The sequence below is a fragment of the Ascaphus truei genome (genome assembly GCF_040206685.1).
Source record: "Ascaphus truei isolate aAscTru1 chromosome 16 unlocalized genomic scaffold, aAscTru1.hap1 SUPER_16_unloc_1, whole genome shotgun sequence".
Lineage (NCBI taxonomy): Eukaryota > Metazoa > Chordata > Amphibia > Anura > Ascaphidae > Ascaphus > Ascaphus truei.
Genome location: NW_027453855.1, coordinates 272,417 through 295,487, shown reverse-complemented (window position 1 = coordinate 295,487; position 23,071 = coordinate 272,417). Strand labels below are relative to the sequence as shown.

The 23,071-nt window shown below is 52.2% G+C and overlaps 1 protein-coding gene across 2 annotated transcripts in view; it reads right to left on the bottom strand.

Moving 5' to 3' along the window:
• Positions 1-1,024: 1,024 nt before the first annotated feature.
• The window catches only part of LOC142474157 (cysteine and histidine-rich domain-containing protein 1-like), a 35,772-nt gene continuing 13,725 nt past the window's right edge, over positions 1,025-23,071 (bottom strand). The window contains exons 3-11 of one of the 2 annotated variants that reach the window (XM_075580847.1): positions 22,899-22,955; positions 22,274-22,434; positions 16,561-16,664; positions 16,422-16,477; positions 7,834-7,904; positions 7,255-7,360; positions 2,714-2,821; positions 2,555-2,617; positions 1,025-2,343 (exon numbers count right to left, since the gene is read on the bottom strand). In XM_075580847.1, the coding sequence (XP_075436962.1) occupies positions 2,122-2,343; positions 2,555-2,617; positions 2,714-2,821; positions 7,255-7,360; positions 7,834-7,904; positions 16,422-16,477; positions 16,561-16,664; positions 22,274-22,434; positions 22,899-22,955 (948 nt within the window). In that variant the 3' untranslated portion in view covers positions 1,025-2,121. Of the gene's footprint in view, positions 2,344-2,554; positions 2,618-2,713; positions 2,825-7,254; positions 7,361-7,833; positions 7,905-16,421; positions 16,478-16,560; positions 16,665-22,273; positions 22,435-22,898; positions 22,956-23,071 lie in introns of both variants that reach the window. The other variant, XM_075580846.1, reaches the window with a different exon arrangement.

Here is a 23,071-nt window from a genome sequence, read left to right as displayed (position 1 = left end):
GGGACTGAGCGAGGAAACACAGAGATGTCTTGAGCTGCCAAAAGACTGCCAGCTGACAAATAAGACTTCTAAACCTGAATGTGGAAATAGCCTGATGAAAAGGCAGTAACGCAGAAAAGAGAGAAGCCTCCCCCCTACAACTACAAGAGACAGATAAGACTTTTTTTATAAGACTGTTATCTATATCTATATATGTCTCTATGATTTGGGCTGGTGAGTCGCTGGGCTAACCACGCAGTTAAAGAGGGCTGGACTACAAGTGCAAATGTACTCCAAAGTGGAGCAGATTTTGTTTGCGGATTTTCACATGTTTGCTGTGTTTAAAGCGACAGGCGCAATAAAGCCTCATTTAAGTTTCACTTTAAACGGTCTCCATTGCGTGCCTCTGAACACGGCTCTTACAACCTCCATACATTAACCTTGGCCCCTTGCAGTCACACTTACCAGAACACCCCTTACTGACTCTGTACGTTCTTCCTATCTACCAATTAGATTGTAAGCTCTGCAGAGCAGGGACTCCTTTTCCTAAATGTTACTTTTATGACTGAAGCACTTATTCCCATTATGTGTTATTTGTATTATTTGTTATTTATATAATTGTCACCTGTATTACTGCTGTGAAGCGCTATGTACATTAATGGCGCTATATAAATAAAGACATACTGTACATACATTTATTTAAAATATTTAGTTATTAAAGTTATTTTATTATATTTTTCTGTTTGTGTGTATACCCTAACCCTATTACTGTCAGTATTTCCCCTCTTGGGTTGTAGATACTCAGATCAAATTAGCAAAAAAGTTCAATGTTATTAATTCAACTTGTTTGTTATAATCATGGCACCCGAAGAAATTCCTTGGGAACAAAACGCGCATCGGATTTTAAGAAAATCAGTAATAGTTTTTTTTTTAAATCTATATATAGGAGGTTTCTAACATACGCAGGTGGATCTTTTTCTGGATTTCTTATATCCAGTTTAGATTCGCCATTGTAGGGTATTTGCTTCAGGAAAGAGACCCTCTCCCAGAATTATTATTATCGTTTATTTGTAAAATGCCAACATATACCGCAGCGCAGTATAATGCTGGTACAGAGTGGTATCAAGTACATAAATAGAATGGCATACAAATACAAACAAGCTGCAAACAGATACAGGAGGTAATAAGACTCTGATCCTGAGAGCTTACACTCTACAGGGAGTAAGGGACAATTTTGAAACAAAAGGTAAATTGGCCCCAGGATGGAGTATGTTCAAGCTGCACAGCTGGATCTATTAAGGAGTAACGTGTGCGAGGAGGGGGCGGGAGAGTAGTAATGTGTGCGAGGCAGGTGGGCGGGAGAGAGTAGTAACGTGTGCGAGGCGGGGGGGAGAGTAGTAATGTGTGCGTGGCGGGTGAGCGGGAGAGAGTAGTAACGTGTGCGAGGCAGGGGGCTGGGAGAGAGTAGTAACGTGTCCGAGATGGGGGGACGGGAGAGAATAGTAACGTGTGCGAGGCGGGGGGAGTGGGAGAGAGTAGTAACGTGTGCGAGATGGGGCGAGTGGGAGAGAGTAGTAACGTGTGCGAGGCGGGGGGCAGGAGAGAGTAGTAATGTGTGCGAGGCAGGGGGGTGGGAGAGAGTAGTAACGTGTCTGAGATGGGGGGACGGGAGAGAATAGTAACGTGTGCGAGGCGGGGGGCGGGAGAGAGTAGTAACGTTTGCGAGGTGGTTGGGAGGGCGGGGTAACGTGTGCGAGGTGGGGGGAGGGCGATTGAGAGCAGTAACGTGTGCAAGGTGGGGGGGTGTGAGAGAGTAGTAACGTGAACGAGGCGGGGGGGAGGAAGGGGTAACGTGTGCGAGGTGGGTGAGATGGGTAACGTGTGCGAGGTGGGTGGGAGAGATGGGTAACGTGTGCGAGGTGGGGGGAGGGAGGGGTAGCATGTGCGAGGTGGGGGGGGAGGGAGGGGTAACGTGTGCGAGGTGGGGGAGGGAGTGGTAACGTGTGCGAGGTGGGGGGAGGGAGGGGTAACGTGGGGGGGAGGGAGGGGTAATGTGTGCAAGATGGGGGAGAGTAATCTGTTATGGAGGGGTTAGAGGATGGATTTGCAGGCAGTTGTGGGGGTTCTCAGGATTTGTGGGGTTCAGTCGCTTGAGTCCTCGTCCTCAGACCAGCTCAGGTCGTCGTCTGATTCCGCCCCACTTTCGTGTGGTCCCTCCAAGGTCAGTTGTGGCCCTTCCAGTGGATCCTCTGATGAACTGAGTGGGTTCTCCAATCGTCCCCATGTCACGGAGTCGGATTTCCACAGCGTGATCTCCACCTTCGCGGGTAACAAACTCACAAAACTCCTGTCCACGTCAATAACCTGAGGAGTCATGAGGGAGCGCCTAAATACCGGCGAGACGCCTATATGCAGAGAGCCACGAGGAGGGTGAGACGCTCAAATACGGGGAGCCACGGAGAGGGCGAGACACTTTTATACAGGGAACCAAGGGGAGAGGGGAAACATAGGATATCTGACAGGGCAGGCGGGGGGTACTCCAGGGGAGGGGGGTTGGAGCTGATTTTGCACTTACCCCCCATAACTCCAGTTGCCTTCTGAACTCGCGCCTCCCCTGGAAGGAGATCTGAATGTCTAGCTGTGGGAGATACAAGCACCAGTCACCCCCTGACCTCAGCTCCAAACCCTCCCCTGAGCACGGAGCCAGATCACGGCTCTTGGGGTGACCGCTTACCCTGGTACGATTGGCCAGAACCTGGCTGGACTCCGGCATTGCTGTCTTGGCATAAATTGTAATGACAACAAGACTGCTGGTCTGATGCCAATCATAACGACATGAGACTGCCTGAGGAAGACAGACAGAGGCTGCTTATCTTGAGAGACAGAAACAGTCTGCTTATCCTGAGAGTGAGTGAGAGTGGGTCTACTTGTACTGAGAGACACGCTGCTTATCCTGAGAGGGACAGAGAGACACCCTGCTTATTCTGTGAGAGAGACAGTCTGCTTATCTTGAGAGAGACGGCCTGCTTATCCTGAGAGAGAGACGGCCTGCTTATCCTGAGAGAGAGACGGCCTGCTTATCCTGAGAGAGAGACGGCCTGCTTATCCTGAGAGAGACGGCCTGCTTATCCTGAGAGAGAGACGGCCTGCTTATCCTGAGAGAGAGACGGCCTGCTTATCCTGAGAGAGACGGCCTGCTTATCCTGAGAGAGAGACGGCCCAGGAGACAGCCTGCTTATCCTGAGAGAGAGACGGCCTGCTTATCCTGAGAGAGAGACGGCCTGCTTATCCTGAGAGAGAGACGGCCTGCTTATCCTGAGAGAGAGACGGCCTGCTTATCCTGAGAGACGGCCTGCTTATCCTGAGAGAGAGACGGCCTGCTTATCCTGAGAGAGAGACGGCCTGCTTATCCTGAGAGAGACGGCCTGCTTATCCTGAGAGAGAGACGGCCTGCTTATCCTGAGAGAGACGGCCTGCTTATCCTGAGAGAGAGACGGCCTGCTTATCCTGAGAGAGAGACGGCCTGCTTATCCTGAGAGAGACGGCCTGCTTATCCTGAGAGAGAGACGGCCTGCTTATCCTGAGAGAGAGACTGCCTGCTTATCCTGAGAGACGGCCTGCTTTTCCTGAGAGAGAGACGGCCTGCTTATCCTGAGAGACGGCCTGCTTATCCTGAGAGAGACGGCCTGCTTATCCTGAGAGAGAGACGGCCTGCTTATCCTGAGAGAGAGACGGCCTGCTTATCCTGAGAGAGAGACGGCCTGCTTATCCTGAGAGAGAGACGGCCTGCTTATCCTGAGAGACGGCCTGCTTATCCTGAGAGAGACGGCCTGCTTATCCTGAGAGAGAGACGGCCTGCTTATCCTGAGAGAGACGGCCTGCTTATCCTGAGAGAGAGACGGCCTGCTTATCCTGAGAGAGAGACGGCCTGCTTATCCTGAGAGACGGCCTGCTTATCCTGAGAGAGACGGCCTGCTTATCCTGAGAGAGAGACGGCCTGCTTATCCTGAGAGAGAGACGGCCTGCTTATCCTGAGAGAGACGGCCTGCTTATCCTGAGAGAGAGACGGCCTGCTTATCCTGAGAGAGAGACGGCCTGCTTATCCTGAGAGAGAGACGGCCTGCTTATCCTGAGAGAGAGACGGCCTGCTTATCCTGAGAGAGAGACGGCCTGCTTATCCTGAGAGAGACGGCCTGCTTATCCTGAGAGAGAGACGGCCTGCTTATCCTGAGAGAGACGGCCTGCTTATCCTGAGAGAGAGACGGCCTGCTTATCCTGAGAGAGAGACGGCCTGCTTATCCTGAGAGAGACGGCCTGCTTATCCTGAGAGAGAGACGGCCTGCTTATCCTGAGAGAGAGACTGCCTGCTTATCCTGAGAGACGGCCTGCTTTTCCTGAGAGAGAGACGGCCTGCTTATCCTGAGAGAGAGACGGCCTGCTTATCCTGAGAGAGAGACGGCCTGCTTATCCTGAGAGAGAGACGGCCTGCTTATCCTGAGAGACGGCCTGCTTATCCTGAGAGAGACGGCCTGCTTATCCTGAGAGAGAGACGGCCTGCTTATCCTGAGAGAGACGGCCTGCTTATCCTGAGAGACGGCCTGCTTATCCTGAGAGACGGCCTGCTTATCCTGAGAGACGGCCTGCTTATCCTGAGAGAGACGGCCTGCTTATCCTGAGAGAGAGACGGCCTGCTTATCCTGAGAGAGAGACGGCCTGCTTATCCTGAGAGAGAGACGGCCTGCTTATCCTGAGAGAGTGACGGCCTGCTTATCCTGAGAGAGAGACGGCCTGCTTATCCTGAGAGAGTGACGGCCTGCTTATCCTGAGAGAGAGACGGCCTGCTTATCCTGAGAGACGGCCTGCTTATCCTGAGAGAGAGACGGCCTGCTTATCCTGAGAGAGAGACGGCCTGCTTATCCTGAGAGAGAGACGGCCTGCTTATCCTGAGAGAGAGACGGCCTGCTTATCCTGAGAGAGAGACGGCCTGCTTATCCTGAGAGAGAGACGGCCTGCTTATCCTGAGAGAGAGACGGCCTGCTTATCCTGAGAGAGACGGCCTGCTTATCCTGAGAGAGACGGCCTGCTTATCCTGAGAGAGACGGCCTGCTTATCCTGAGAGAGACGGCCTGCTTATCCTGAGAGAGAGACGGCCTGCTTATCCTGAGAGACGGCCTGCTTTTCCTGAGAGAGAGACGGCCTGCTTATCCTGAGAGAGAGACGGCCTGCTTATCCTGAGAGAGACGGCCTGCTTATCCTGAGAGAGACGGCCTGCTTATCCTGAGAGAGACGGCCTGCTTATCCTGAGAGAGACGGCCTGCTTATCCTGAGAGAGAGACGGCCTGCTTATCCTGAGAGAGAGACGGCCTGCTTATCCTGAGAGAGAGACGGCCTGCTTATCCTGAGAGAGAGACGGCCTGCTTATCCTGAGAGAGAGACGGCCTGCTTATCCTGAGAGAGAGACGGCCTGCTTATCCTGAGAGAGAGACGGCCTGCTTATCCTGAGAGAGAGACGGCCTGCTTATCCTGAGAGAGAGACGGCCTGCTTATCCTGAGAGAGAGACGGCCTGCTTATCCTGAGAGAGACGGCCTGCTTATCCTGAGAGAGAGACGGCCTGCTTATCCTGAGAGAGAGACGGCCTGCTTATCCTGAGAGAGAGACGGCCTGCTTATCCTGAGAGAGACGGCCTGCTTATCCTGAGAGAGACGGCCTGCTTATCCTGAGAGAGAGACGGCCTGCTTATCCTGAGAGAGAGACGGCCTGCTTATCCTGAGAGAGAGACGGCCTGCTTATCCTGAGAGAGAGACGGCCTGCTTATCCTGAGAGAGAGACGGCCTGCTTATCCTGAGAGAGACGGCCTGCTTATCCTGAGAGAGACGGCCTGCTTATCCTGAGAGAGACGGCCTGCTTATCCTGAGAGAGAGACGGCCTGCTTATCCTGAGAGAGAGACGGCCTGCTTATCCTGAGAGACGGCCTGCTTATCCTGAGAGAGAGACGGCCTGCTTATCCTGAGAGACGGCCTGCTTATCCTGAGAGAGAGACGGCCTGCTTATCCTGAGAGAGAGACGGCCTGCTTATCCTGAGAGACGGCCTGCTTATCCTGAGAGACGGCCTGCTTATCCTGAGAGAGAGACGGCCTGCTTATCCTGAGAGAGAGACTGCCTGCTTATCCTGAGAGAGAGACGGCCTGCTTATCCTGAGAGAGAGACGGCCTGCTTATCCTGAGAGAGAGACGGCCTGCTTATCCTGAGAGAGAGACGGCCTGCTTATCCTGAGAGAGAGACGGCCTGCTTATCCTGAGAGAGACGGCCTGCTTATCCTGAGAGAGAGACGGCCTGCTTATCCTGAGAGAGACGGCCTGCTTATCCTGAGAGAGTGACGGCCTGCTTATCCTGAGAGAGAGACGGCCTGCTTATCCTGAGAGACGGCCTGCTTATCCTGAGAGAGAGACGGCCTGCTTATCCTGAGAGAGAGACGGCCTGCTTATCCTGAGAGAGAGACGGCCTGCTTATCCTGAGAGAGAGACGGCCTGCTTATCCTGAGAGAGAGACGGCCTGCTTATCCTGAGAGAGAGACGGCCTGCTTATCCTGAGAGACGGCCTGCTTATCCTGAGAGACGGCCTGCTTATCCTGAGAGAGACGGCCTGCTTATCCTGAGAGAGAGACGGCCTGCTTATCCTGAGAGAGAGACGGCCTGCTTATCCTGAGAGAGAGACGGCCTGCTTATCCTGAGAGAGAGACGGCCTGCTTATCCTGAGAGACGGCCTGCTTATCCTGAGAGACGGCCTGCTTATCCTGAGAGAGAGACGGCCTGCTTATCCTGAGAGAGAGACGGCCTGCTTATCCTGAGAGAGAGACGGCCTGCTTATCCTGAGACGGCCTGCTTATCCTGAGAGAGAGACGGCCTGCTTATCCTGAGAGAGAGACTGCCTGCTTATCCTGAGAGAGAGACGGCCTGCTTATCCTGAGAGAGACGGCCTGCTTATCCTGAGAGAGACTGCCTGCTTATCCTGAGACGGCCTGCTTATCCTGAGAGAGAGACAGCCTGCTTATCCTGAGAGAGAGACGGCCTGCTTATCCTGAGAGAGAGACGGCCTGCTTATCCTGAGAGAGAGACGGCCTGCTTATCCTGAGAGAGAGACTGCCTGCTTATCCTGTAACATACATTTCCCCTCCACGGCTCTCTTCACTGTTACACATCTCTCCAACCACTCTATCACCCACAAATCTTCTCACCTCAACCCCTTCCCCTCTATCCTGCTCTGTGCACCCCCCTCACCTCACTCTGCACCCACAGGTGCCTCCCCGATCTGCAGCCGCTCTGATCCAGGAATGTGTTAAAGTCGCTGGTTTTAATTGCACAGCAGGACCAGAACTTCATGCTGTAAAGAGAGGGGGACACTGTGACAGAGCGCAGGGGGATGGGGGGGAAGAGAGAGAATGGCAGGGGGGGGTGAGAAGGACGGGGGGGGCAGGAGAGAAAGATGGCGTGAGGGGGAGCAGGGGAGAAGGACGGCGGGGTGAGAGAAGAATGGGGGGGAGAGAACTACGGGCGGGGGGAGAGAAGGACGGGCGGGGGGAGAGAACGACGGGGACGGGGGGAAGAGAACGACAGGGACGGGGGGAAGAACGACAGGGACAGGGGGGGACGACAGGGATGGGGGAGAGAACGCCGGGGGAAATAGGGGAACGGGGAGAGGGGGTGACGGGAGAGAGGGGGATGGGGGAGAGAAGGGGACAGGGGGAGAGAGAACGACAGGTGGATGTGGGGGGGGGGAGAGAATGACGTTGAGAAGGACAGAGTGAAAGTGGGGTGGGGGGGGAGTGGAGGGAGCACGATCCCATATAGCATTACCCCTCATGGAAGACCGGCACCCCTGGGTGATACACACAGGTTCCCGTGTCACTCTCCGGTCCCCGATAAATCTGCAGAGCCGCAAATTACAAATTACAGGTGAATATGTATTGGTAACTACACAGGTAAATCTCTGCGCATGTATATATATACATCTACAGTCTGCAGTGATACAATGCTAGATAAAATCCATCTCTAAATCCTCATAGAAGCCTTTGCTGTGTGTATTATAGTATATGCAAGTGATCCAATGCTAGGTAAAAAAACATATTTGAATGCTGTTTTCTTTCTACCCCTAATCAAATTAAGCGTTGACACCTAGGCAGGGAACACCCTGTGTAGAAAACCATCTGTTTGAATGTGCCTCAGATGTGCTAATTAAGCAGACAGAACCACACTGTCAGGTGATTGTTAGGCCCATATAACCCCAGTCAGAACAGCTAGTCTGCCTGCAGCCCATGTGGCCCATTATAAGTGGCAGGACTACTGAACAACTGAAGTTTAAAAGGAAGTGAAGAAGTGGACACCCCATCTGGCCCTGATTCCTGCATTTGAACTATGCTGGAAAGGAGGAAATCATCTATACCGGACTGCATCATTACTGCTGTGATGCTGCCTTTACCATTTATATTTGCTGTGACTTCACTTCTTCTCAAATTATGCACTTCTTTTTACCAGCCTCAGTATGTCTCTAACTCTATTCATATATCTCCATCTCTCCTTCCTTCCCTACTTCTCAATTCACATGAACTCCTTTCTTACCTGCGTCCTCTGACACCACACAGCTATATCCCCTGCACTAAATCACACCCTTACAAATCATCCTCACACATCCTCTTTCTATCCATGCTTCTCCTCCTTGCTTCTGGGGATATCTCTCCCAATTCTGGTCCCTGCCTTATTCCTACATGCGCTCGTCCTCGCCTGCCAATTGTAACCTCTACTCCTTCTGGTGTCAACCCCGCCAACCTCATACCCATCCCCTGCCACCCTCTCTCCCTTTCTCCTGGGCCCTTTGGAATGCTCGCTCCCTTTCTAACAAGTTCCTCTCTGTACATGACTTCTTTCTCTCTCACTCTCTGCTTCTATTTGCTATAACTGAGACCTGGCTCACTCAGTCTGACTCTGCTCTGGAAGCTGCCCTCTCCTATGGTGGCCTTTCCTTCTCCCACACTCCGCGCACTGATGGCAGGGGTGGAGGCGTGGGGCTCCTGCTCTCCTCTCTGCCGTTACCGAACCCTTCCTATTCCTCCATCTCTTACTTTTCCCTCCTTTGAGGCTCACACTGTCCAGATTTTCTCTCCTCTCCCTGTCCATGTGGCGGTCATCTATCGCCCACCTACTTCTACTCATCCCCCTTCTGCCTTTCTCTCTCACTTTGAATCCTGGCTCTCTTTCTTTCTCTCCTCAGACTCCCCTGTTCTTCTCCTTGGGGACTTCAATTGCCACATTGATGACCCCTCTCTCCCTTGGGCTTCCCGCTTTCTCTCTCTAACCTCTTCTTTTGGCCTTCAACAGTGGACTGCAGCCAGAACCCACAAGGATGGCCACTACTTAGACCTGGTTTTCACTAAAAACTTCTCTCTCTCTGCTTTCTCCAGTTCCCCTTTTCCTTTCTCTGACCATCACCTCATCTCATTCTCTCTATCTCGCTTCTCCCCTTCTCCACCTCCATCTACCCCCCGGTTCTGCAGAAACCTGCGCTCTATTCACTTACCTGACTTTGAGTCCACTTTACGTTCCCCCCTCTCCTCTCTCAGCTCTGCTACAGACCCTGACAATAGTGAAATGTGAGCTGATAGGCGGTCACTGCGGGATGGGAATCAGCCAAACTGTAGATAAAATCAGCTTTATTAAATCAAGATGCTGCACATCACAGAGAGAGAAACTCAGTTTGGCTGATTCCCAAGCCGCAGTGACCGCCTATCATCTCACATTTCACTATTGTTCACATCGGCTAGAGCACGCAGGCATCTTACTGCACAGGGAGCCTTGTAACCCTCCCAGCGTGGGCTTCTGGCGCCGCCCCTTGAAGCGTGTGACGCGCCAGAGCGCACGGCTTGCTGGAACATTTCCGGAAAAGCAGCTCCTTACCTGAGACGACACCGTGGCGTGTTCTTAGAGCTGGGACCAGCAGGACGGGCAGTGAAGACACCGGGTCGGGTAAGGGCAGCAGGCTGTGGGCTCCTTTGAGTTCATGAGAGAAGCATCCATGGATGCTTCTTTCCTGCCTCTATCCATTCCCTGTACACTAGCCCCCCCACCCAGGTTTTAGTCTGCATACCACCCTCCTTATGACTTTATTCATTTGTTATACCTGCAGTAAGATTCTCTCATCCGTTTTATATATATATATATAAATGAGAGGTCAATCAAGCAGTCATATACATGTTTTAGAGCACCGGTCACACGGGGTTCATTCTCCTTCTTTTTTACAGACCCTGACAACCTGGTCAGGAACTACAACTCTGCCTTATCCTCCTCTCTTGATCTACATGCCCCGCTTTCTCTCTGCCGCCCTCGCCCATCTAACCCTAGACCCTGGCTAAATTCCCACACGCGCATGCTGCGTTCCTCCACTCGTTCCTCTGAACGTCTCTGGAGGAAATCTCATACTCTCGCAGACTTCCTTCACTACAAATTTATGCTATCCTGTTTCAACTCTGCCCTCTACTTTTCTTCACTAATTAAAATGCACAAGTCTAACCCACGCCAACTGTTCTCTGTCTTTGATACTCTACTCTACTGTTGGAGCTGGGAGCAGGAAGGGGAAGGAAGGGTGTAGGGAGCAAGTGGCTCCTACACCAGGTAAGGTTCCCCAGATCCCAGGCAGGCCCCAGCCCTAGGTTAGGGACCCTGCCCTTAGGAGTGAGTGTGCAGTCTTGTCAGTGTCACGGCTGGTAGTGCTGTGAGCGCTGACAAGTAGGCACAGTGTGTGTGTGCAGTGCGGTTGCTGCAGGTACCGAGTGAGTGCAGTGCGGTTGCTGCAGGTACCGGTTGAGTGCAGTGTGGTTGCTGCAGGTACCGGTTGAGTGCAGTGCGGTTGCTGCAGGTACTGTGTGAGTGCAGTGTGTTTGCTGCAGGTTTAGGTTGAGTAGTCAGAGGGGATCCGGGAGGTGAAGAGAGAGGAAGTGTGGCTGCAGGGGGTCAGTGACCCACCTGCATAGGACAGGCTACCCCGTAGGCCCCTAGGAGTGTTCCCTGAAGTCACCGAAGGTTGCTGTGCTGCATGGACGGCCTATAGTAGTAGCGAGCATCACCCTTACTGTGTAGACAGCTAGGGACAAAGAGACAAGCGTGCGGTGCAGGTTGCAGGCGAGTCATCTGGGACCAGACGGCTGGACATTAAAACCCAAGAGGCAGACCGTGATTCATCTGACCCTTTGCGAAGAGGTATGTTCCTGATGTGCAAGTCCTGTTTAAAAGATTTACTCAGTGGCCTTAAGCAGTGATAAGTTTGGTATGTTTGAATATCAAAAGGTGTTTTGTTTTTTTCCCCTCTTAACTCTGTGCTGTGAATTGACCAACTGGAACAAGCTGATTTATTGGGGCGGGGGGAGGGTCATGTGACTGCTTTAGATGTATAAAACACATATTCACCTTGCATTGGCCTCTTAAGAGTGATGCATTTAAAGTGATCATTTTAAGTGACATAAATAGTTAGACTATAGTTTGACTAGAGGTGACTGCATCCTTTCTGCAAACTCTTACTCCAGGCAACAAACAGTGAGCTTATATGACCACACTTTGATCCCATGCTTGTTAACCTGCATATTTTAACCCCACACCCCTTTACAACTTATTTCACTGCAGCCTCTCCTAAAACTGACTGCACAAAAATAACTCCCACACCAACTCAGCCCACTGAAACCCAGAACTGACTAGCATTGCAATGCAGCAAAAGATTTGACAAGGAACAGGCACACCCCTGCTGTTTAGTCTGCACACACTCACAACAGCTCCATGCAGCACTGCCTACCTCTGGCATCATGAACCTGCTATGTATCTTAACTTTTTTCTTTCTCCTGGCCTCATGGAGATGTTACTCCCTCTATACACTACAAACTCCTCCATCCCGGCCCACACCCAATATCACCATACATCCTGGACTACTCAAAAGCCTTTCACTATCTATGGAATGTTGGTGGAGAACTCTAAAAACCAGCACACCAACCACCGCACACTCTAATGGCAAACACCACAAATTTACAACTTGCAAAAAACTATCCACATTTCTGCTCATACTATTACTCTCTTTAGCAGGTGATGTTGAACCTAACCCGGGTCCTCCCATTTCAAATCTGTCCCATGCCCCTGAGAATTCCACCTTTAAATTCCAAAAAGGGCTATCTGTCGCACATATAAACATCCGGAGCCTGCTGCCCAAACTGGACGAATTAAGGGCATGGTGCCTTATGCATAAACCCAAAGCCATCGTTCTTACAGAAACATGGCTAACCCATAAAACCCCTGATGCAAATATCGCCATTCAGGGATACTCCATTTTTAGGAGAGATAGGTCAAAGAGAGGAGGAGGGGTGTTATTTTATATTGCAGACACATTACAATTTACACTGTTAAATTGCCCTCAAAGCCCACGCTCTTTTGAAACTCTAGTTGGCAAAATCTGCCTCCCCTTTTCTAAGCCCATCTTGCTCGCTGGCATCTACCGGCTCCCTAAAGCCCCTCTACAATCCCTGACTGATATCACCCAGTTTCTTGGCTCCATTTCCTCTCTGAACGAGAAGAGTGAGCTGCTAGTTCTTGGGGATTTCAACTACAATTGGCTTGACCCTAAAAACCACAAAATCCAGATACAACTCAAGTCGCTTAACCTATCGCAACTCATTTCCCAACCCACACGGACAAACCTGAAGTCGCATAACCATTCCTTGCTAGACTGGATTCTCTCCTCAAACCCCAGCAGAATCCAATCCTCTGGCATCCTTCCTGACATTTTCAGTGACCATGCAATAGTGTACTGTGTAAGGAAAATTAAACCGCCCAATTCAAGCCCTAAAGTTCTCCTCACTAGAACATTTAAAAACTTTAACCCACAACAGTTTCTGGATGACCTTACCAACTGCCCATGGCACAGATTCGATTTAATTCCCGACCCTGATTCTGCGCTCGACTATTTCCAATCCGAGTTCTTAATACTCTGCGATACCCATACTCCACTACGCAAAATAAGGGTACGGGGGGCCCATCTTCCATGGGTTACAACTGACCTTATTGCACTCTACCCGCTCAGGGATACCTTGTGGAAAAGCTACAAAGTAACTGGCACTACCACAGATCTCAATCACTACAGCTGCCTGCGGAACGTGTGCACAAGGCAAACAAGGCATGCAAAAGCACAATATTACACTGACAATCTCCACCAAAATACATCAAACCCAGCTAACTTCTGGAAGGTTATCAACAATATATTCCAGCCTCCTAACCATCAACAACCAAGTAATATCACTAAGGGGGATATTACTCTGACAAACCCCACTGACATTGCAAATGCATTCAATGATTACTTTGTGGGGTGTGCCACTAACTTATTAGCGAAACGCAGCCCAAACCCCAAACCTGAATCTCATCCTGGGAGTGCCCACATAGCCCCACCCCTTCCCAACACTGCCCACAATTTTCAATTTGGCCCAGTATCTGAAGAGGAGATTACACAAGCGCTCCTCAAACTAAAACTAAGCAGCCAATGCAGACCTGACTTGCTACAATCTAGGTTCCTACGACTTGGTGCCCCAGCCATTGCCAAACCAATTGCTTCCATAGTCAACTCTATCCTGTCTGCAGGCCATATCCCTAAGACCTGGAAAACTGCCAGAGTTGTCCCAATCTTCAAAAGTGGGGACAAAAACACTGTCTCAAGCTACAGACCAATCTCACTTCTCCCAATTCTATCCAAAGTCATGGAAAAATGTGTCCATTCCCAATTAAGCGACTACTACACCAAGACAAATTTCCCTAGCCAATTCCAATCTGGCTTTCGTCCCAAATACTTCACCGCAACTACCCTGCTAAAAGTTTGCAATGAAATCCAGTGTGGAATGGAACGGGGACAACTCACTGGTGCAGTATTCCTAGATTTTGAAAAGGCTTTTGATACAGTTGATTATGCTATCCTGCTTAACAAACTCCAGAGCTCTGGAATAGGGAAACAAGCTTTAAACTGGTTTCAGTTCTACCTATCAGGAAGATCCCAACATGTGTCCATCTCAGGCTCTAACTCCAACCCCCTGGATATCACCTGTGGTGTCCCGCAAGGCTCTGTTCTGGGGCCCCTACTCTTCTCAGTGTTCATTAATGATCTTCCCACAGCTTTTAAGGAAGCCTCAATACACATGTATGCAGATGACACAATCCTATATGCACACAGCCATAGCCTCTCTGACCTTCAACACATACTTCAGTCTGACTTTTTGAGACTCGAAAACTGGATTTCCCAAAACAAACTGTTTTTAAACACGGACAAGACTGTAACAATGGTATTTGCGACCAAGACTACATTTTTAAAGCTTCCAGTGACTGAGCTCCAGATTAGAACCAACACTAACACCACCCTAACACCTGTCACTAGTTTTAAATACCTGGGCATATGGTTTGACTCCCACTTAACATTCGGGATGCACATTGATACCCTGACAACCAAGACCTATGCCAAACTAGGGGTACTTTACAGGAACAAATCCTCCCTAAGTCTCCTGGTCAGAAAGCGTATTGCACAGCAGATGCTAATGCCAATTATTGACTATGGAGACATAGTATATGGCTCGGCACCTCAAACCCACCTTAGCAAACTTGACACCCTCTACAATTCAATTTGTTGTTTTGTTCTCCAATGCAACTACAACACACATCACTGCGAAATGCTCAAAGAACTAGATTGGTCATCACTCGAGTCTAGGCGCAAAGTTCACCTTTCCTTTCTTGCCTTTAAATTCTTTATGGGCAAGCTACCCAGCTACCTGAACAAGCTCTTCACCCCTACCACATGCAGCACTTATCTGAGATCTGACTCCAAAAGACTGTTCATGGTCCCAAGGCTCAACAAAGTATCCGGACGTTCCTCCTTCTCTTACCGTGCACCCCAAAACTGGAACAACCTACCAGAGACTCTCACATCCACCACCAGTTTAAGTTCTTTCAAATCTAAGGCTGTCTCACATTTTAATCTGGTCTGTAACTGTTTCATTCACCCATAACATATATTTTCTTTAACTGTGCATGCAATGTCTTGTATATAATGTATACCCTGTTTATTTATGTAACTATTTGTAACCGTGTACTATTTGTCTTAACTCTGTGCCCAGGACATATTTGAAAACGAGAGGTAACTCTCAATGTATTACTTCCTGGTAAAATATTTTATCTTATTATATATTTGTGAAAGCACTGTATGCCTGTCTGCATCTCCTGTATCCCTACGGGCAATCTGATTGCACCTTTGGCCTGTCACTCCGCCTCAGGCCATGCCCGCCCCCGCACAACTCTCATTGGTGTGCGGTCCGCCCCCGCACAACTCTCATTGGTCTAAGGCCAACACCACTGCCACACTGTCCCACCCCTCACTGAGCTACACCACTGACACACTCTCCCACCACTCACTCACTGAGCTTTGGGAACGCTTGGCAGCACCTAACCCTAACCCCCCTGTCGCTTTTTCCTCTGCAATATCACAAAGTTACGCCTTTTCCTCTGTTGCTTGACTGCTAAAACTCTGACTCAGGCCCTCATTCTCTCCCGTCTCGATTACTGTAACCTCCTGCTGTCCGGCCTTCCTGCCTCTCACCGGTCTCCCCTACAATCTATCCTAAATGCTGCTGCCAGAATCACTCTACTCTTTCCTAGATCTGTCTCAGCGCCTCCCCTCATGAAATCCCTCTCCTGGCTTCCTATCAAATCCCGCATCTCACACTCCATTCTTCTCCTCACTTTTAAAGCTTTACACTCTTTTGCTCCTCCTTACATCTCAGCCCTAATTTCTCACTATACACCATCCAGACTCTTGCGTTCATCTCAAGGATGTCTTCTTTCTACCCCCTTTGTATCTAAAGCCCTCTCCGCCTTAAACCTTTCTCACTGACTGCCCCACACCTCTGGAATGCCCTTCCCCTCAGTACCCGACTAGCCCCCTCGCTATCCACCTTTAAGACCCACCTTAAGACACACTTGCCTAAAGAAGCATATGAATAGCACTGTGGATATTCTGAACACATGATACATAAAGCTTGGCCCCCTGCAGACGCACTTACCAGAACTCCCTCCTACTGTCTCTGTATGTTCTCCCCACCTACCAATTAGACTGTAAGCTCCTCGGGGCAGGGACTCCTCTTCCTTAATGTTACTTCTATGTCTAAAGCACTTATTCCCATGATCTGTTATTTATATTATCTGTTATTTATTTGATTACCACATGTATTACTACTGTGAAGCGCTATGTACATTAATGGCGCTATATAAATAAAGACATACAGTCTTCACACATACACACAGTACTGATCTAGTGATGTATATACATTCATGTTACAGCAATCGCTGCATGTACAGTACACGCACACACATGCAGATATACTCACCTCTTTGCACCCTGCATGTTTACACCCTGTACCAATGCCTGCGAGTTGAGCCTCATCTACAAAGGTAAAATTACAGCTGACGGTATCTGACCTACAACTCCCACCCCCCCCCCCCCCCCAAACTGTGCTCACCACTCACCTTTCTGCCCACATGCCGGGTTTGGCCCCAATCTAAGCTTGTCCAGGACCTGCTCCAGCATCGCAGACACTCTCAGTGTGAGAGGCAACTTCTGCTCCTGTGCACTGAGTGTAATACAGAGCGTCACACTGCGCACACACACACACAGAGCGTCACACTGCGCCCACACACACACACACACACAGAGCGTCACACTGCGCCCACACACACACACAGAGCGTCACACTGCGCCCACACACACACACAGAGCGTCACACTGCGCCCACACACACACAGAGCATCACACTGCGCCCACACACACACACACAGAGCGTCACACTGCGCCCACACACACACACAGAGCGTCACACTGCGCCCACACACACACACACACAGAGCGTCACACTGCGCCCACACACACACACACACAGAGCGTCACACTGCGCCCACACACACAGAGCGTCACACTGCGCCCACACACAGAGCGTCACACTGCGCCCACACACACACACACAGAGCATCACACTGCGCCCACACACACACACACAGAGCGTCACACTGTGCCCACACACACACACACAGAGCGTCACACTGCGCCCACACACACACACAGTCACACTGCGCCCACACACACAGAGCGTCACACTGCGCCCACACACACAGAGCGTCACACTGCGCCCACACACAGAGCGTCACACTGCGCCCACACACACACACACAGAGCGTCACACTGCGCCCACACACACACACAGAGCGTCACACTGTGCCCATACACACACAAACACACAGAGCGTCACACTGCGCCCACACACACAGAGCGTCACACTGCGCCCACACACACAGAGCGTCACACTGCGCCCACACACAGAGCGTCACACTGCGCCCACACACACACACACAGAGCGTCACACTGCGCCCACACACACACACAGAGCGTCACACTGCGCCCACACACAGAGCGTCACACTGCGCCCACACACACAGAGCGTCACACTGCGCCCACACACACAGAGCGTCACACTGCGCCCACACACACAGAGCGTCACACTGCGCCCACACACACACACACAGAGCATCACACTGCGCCCACACACACACACAGAGCGTCACACTGCGCCCACACACACGGAGCGCCACACTGCGCCCACACACACACACAGAGCGTCACACTGCGCCCACACAGAGCGTCACACTGCGCCCACACACACACACAGAGTGTCACACTGCGCCCACACACACACACAGAGCGTCACACTGCGCCCACACACACGGAGCGCCACACTGCGCCCACACACACACACACACACAGAGCGTCACACCGCGCCCACATACACACAGAGCGAGTGACGGAGAAGCTCTCAGTGAGGGGTAGAAGATATCACACACACACACACTGCGCGCAGTGATGGGGAGAAGGTATCGCACACACATACACACACACTGCGCTTAGTGACGGGGAGAAGGTATCACACACACACACACTGCGCTCAGTGACGGGGAGAAGGTATCGCACACACATACATACACACTGCGCTTAGTGACGGGGAGAAGGTATCACACACACACTGTGCTCAGTGACGGAGAGAAAGTATCACACACACACAGCTCGCAGTGACGGGAAGAAGGTATCACACACACACACACTGCGCGCAGTGACGGGAAGAAGGTATCACACACACACACACTGCGCTTAGTGACGGGGAGAAGGTATCACACACACACTGCTCAGTGACGGAGAGAAGGTATCACACACACACATTGCGTGCAGTGACGGGGAGAAGGTATCACACACACACACTGTGCGCAGTGACAGGGAGAAGGTATCACACACACACACACACACTGTGCGCAGTGACGGGGAGAAGATATCACACACACACACACACACTGTGCGCAGTGACGGGGAGAAGGTATCACACACACACACTGTGCGCAGTGACAGGGAGAAGGTATCACACACACACACTGTGCGCAGTGACGGGGAGAAGATATCACACACACACACACATTGCGTGCAGTGACGGGGAGAAGGTATCACACACACACACTGTGCGCAGTGACAGGGAGAAGGTATCACACACACACACTGTGCGCAGTGACGGGGAGAAGATATCACACACACACACACACTGCGCTCAGTGACGGGGAGAAGGTATCACACACACTGCGCTCAGTGACGGGGAGAAGGTATCACACACACACACACTGCGCTCAGTGACGGGGAGAAGGTATCACACACACACACTGCGCTCAGTGACGGGGAGAAGGTATCACACACACACACACTGCGCGCAGTGACAGGGAGAAGGTATCACACACACACACACACTGCGCGCAGTGACGGGGAGAAGGTATCACACACACTGCGCTCAGTGACGGGGAGAAGGTATCACACACACACACACTGCGCTCAGTGACGGGGAGAAGGTATCACACACACACACACTGCGCTTAGTGACGGGGAGAAGGTATCACACACACACACACTGCGCTCAGTGACGGGGAGAAGATATCACACACACACACACACTGCGCGCAGTGACAGGGAGAAGGTATCACACACTGCGCTCAGTGACGGGGAGAAGGTATCACACACACACACTGCGCTTAGTGACGGGGAGAAGGTATCACACACACACACACACTGCGCGCAGTGACGGGGAGAAGGTATCACACACACACACACACTGCGCTCAGTGACGGGGAGAAGGTATCACACACACACACACTGCGCTCAGTGACGGGGAGAAGGTATCACACACACACACTGCGCTCAGTGACGGGGAGAAGGTATCACACACACACTGCGCTCAGTGACGGGGAGAAGGTATCACACACACACACTGCGCTCAGTGACGGGGAGAAGGTATCACACACACACACACTGCGCTCAGTGACGGGGAGAAGGTATCACACACACACACACTGCGCTCAGTGACGGGGAGAAGGTATCACACACACACACACTGCGCTCAGTGACGGGGAGAAGGTATCACACACACACACACTGCGCGCAGTGACGGGGAGAAGGTATCACACACACACACTGCGCTCAGTGACGGGGAGAAGGTATCACACACACACACACTGCGCGCAGTGACGGGGAGAAGGTATCACACACACACACTGCGCTCAGTGACGGGGAGAAGGTATCACACACACACACACTGCGCTCAGTGACGGAGAGAAGGTATCACACACACACACACTGCGCTCAGTGACGGGGAGAAGGTATCACACACACACACACTGCGCTCAGTGACGGGGAGAAGGTATCACACACACACACACTGCGCTCAGTGACGGGGAGAAGGTATCACACACACACACACTGCGCTCAGTGACGGGGAGAAGGTATCACACACACACACACTGCGCTTAGTGACGGGGAGAAGGTATCACACACACACACACTGCGCTCAGTGACGGGGAGAAGATATCACACACACACACACACTGCGCTCAGTGACGGGGAGAAGGTATCACACACACACACACTGCGCGCAGTGACAGGGAGAAGGTATCACACACACACACTGCGCTCAGTGACGGGGAGAAGATATCACACACACACACACTGTGCTCAGTGACGGGGAGAAGGTATCACACACACACACACTGCGCTTAGTGACGGGGAGAAGGTATCACACACACACACACTGCGCTCAGTGACGGGGAGAAGGTATCACACACACATACATACACACTGCGCTCAGTGACGGGGAGAAGGTATCACACACACACACACTGCGCGCAGTGACGGGGAGAAGGTATCACACACACACACACTGTGCGCAGTGACGGGGAGAAGATATCACACACACACACACACTGCGCGCAGTGACGGGGAGAAGGTGTCACACACACACACTGCGCTCAGTGACGGGGAGAAGGTATCACACACACACACACTGCGCGCAGTGACGGGGAGAAGGTATCACACACACTGCGCTCAGTGACGGGGAGAAGGTATCACACACACACACTGTGCGCAGTGACGGGGAGAAGATATCACACACACACACACACTGCGCGCAGTGACGGGGAGAAGGTATCACACACACACACACTGCGCTCAGTGACGGGGAGAAGGTATCACACACACTGCGTGCAGTGACGGGGAGAAGGTATCACACACACACACTGCGCGCAGTGACGGGGAGAAGGTATCACACACACACACACTGCGCTCAGTGACGGGGAGAAGGTATCACACACACACACACTGCGCTCAGTGACGGGGAGAAGGTATCACACACACACACACTGCGCTCAGTGACGGGGAGAAGGTATCACACACACACACTGCGCGCAGTGACGGGGAGAAGGTATCACACACACACACTGCGCTCAGTGACGGGGAGAAGGTATCACACACACACACTGCGCGCAGTGACGGGGAGAAGGTATCACACACACACACTGCGCGCAGTGACAGGCAGAAGGTGTCACACACACACACTGCGCGCAGTGACGGGGAGAAGGTGTCACACACACACACTGCGCGCAGTGACAGGCAGAAGGTGTCACACACACACACACTGCGCTCAGTGACGGGGAGAAGGTGTCACACACACACACACACTGCGCGCAGTGACGGGGAGAAGGTGTCACACACACACACACACTGCGCGCAGTGACAAGGAGAAGGTGTCACACACACACACTGCGCGCAGTGACGGGGAGAAGGTGTCACACACACACACACTGCGCGCAGTGACAGGGAGAAGGTGTCACACACACACACTGCGCGCAGTGACGGGGAGAAGGTGTCACACACACACACACTGCGTGCAGTGACGGGGAGAAGGTGTCACACACACACACTGCGCGCAGTGACAGGGAGAAGGTGTCACACACACACACTGCGCGCAGTGACGGGGAGAAGGTGTCTCACACACACACACACACTGCGCGCAGTGACAGGGAGAAGGTGTCACACACACACACTGCGCGCAGTGACGGGGAGAAGGTGTCACACACACACACTGCGTGCAGTGACGGGGAGAAGGTATCACACACACACACTGCGTGCAGTGACGGGGAGAAGGTGTCACACACACACTGCGCTCAGTGACGGGGAGAAGGTATCACACACACACACACTGCGCTCAGTGACGGGGAGAAGGTATCACACACACACACTGCGCTCAGTGACGGGAAGAAGGTATCACACACACACACACTGCGCTCAGTGACGGGGAGAAGGTATCACACACACACACTGCGCGCAGTGACGGGGAGAAGGTATCACACACACACACACTGCGCGCAGTGACGGAGAGAAGGTATCACACACACACACTGCGCGCAGTGACAGGCAGAAGGTGTCACACACACACACTGCGCGCAGTGACGGGGAGAAGGTGTCACACACACACACTGCGCGCAGTGACAGGGAGAAGGTGTCACACACACACACTGCGTGCAGTGACGGGGAGAAGGTGTCACACACACACACTGCGCGCAGTGACAGGCAGAAGGTGTCACACACACACACTGCGTGCAGTGACGGGGAGAAGGTATCACACACACACACACTGCGCTCAGTGACGGGGAGAAGGTATCACACGCACACTGCGCTCAGTGACAGGGAGAAGGTGTCACACACACACACTGCGTGCAGTGACGGGGAGAAGGTGTCACACACACACACTGCGCGCAGTGACGGGGAGAAGGTGTCACACACACACACTGCGTGCAGTGACGGGGAGAAGGTGTCACACACACACACCTTGGCCTCTCCTTCTGCATCTTCTCTGCTGACTTCGGTCCTTGTACAATCTCAGGGCAGAGGGGGGATCCCACGATGTCTGAGGAGCTTTTGCTTCCACAAACTTCAGGTCTGAAGAGCTCGATGAGTTTGTCATCGCCGTGGGGCCCCTTAGAGCAGCCCTATTGGGGGAGAAAGGGTCATAGTATGGGGGGGGGAATTATAATAGCAAGGGGGAGAATGGGAAGGGATAAAAAGAATGTTATGGGGGGGGGAGATCACAGCATGGAGGGAAGAGGAGAACACAGTGTGGGGGGAAGAGTTGATCACAACAGAGGGGGGGAGGAGTAGATCACAACGGGGGGGAGGAGAAGATCACAACGGAGGGGGGAGGAGAAGATCACAACGGAGGGGGGAGGAGAAGATCACAACAAAGGGGGGAGGAGAAGATCACAACGGAGGGGGGAGGAGAAGATCACAACGGAGGGGGGAGGAGAAGATCACAACGGAGGGGGGGGAGGAAAAGATCACAATGGAGCGGGGAGGAGAAGATCACCGCGAGGAAAGTTGAAAGGAGTTTTAGAGCATGGGTAGGTGGGAGTAAGGGAAGGATGGGGATGAGAGAGAAAGGGAGAAGCAGCAGTACCTGTATGGCCAGAAACTCAGAAAAATCTGTAGTACGTTTCTTACAGCAAGACCAGCCCTAAGGATAGAGAGGGAGGGAGATGAAAGAGTGGAGGGAAGGGGGGGGGGGTAAAGGAGTGGAGGGAGGGGGGGGTAAAGGAGTGGAGGGAGGGGGGGGGTAAAGGAGTGGAGGGA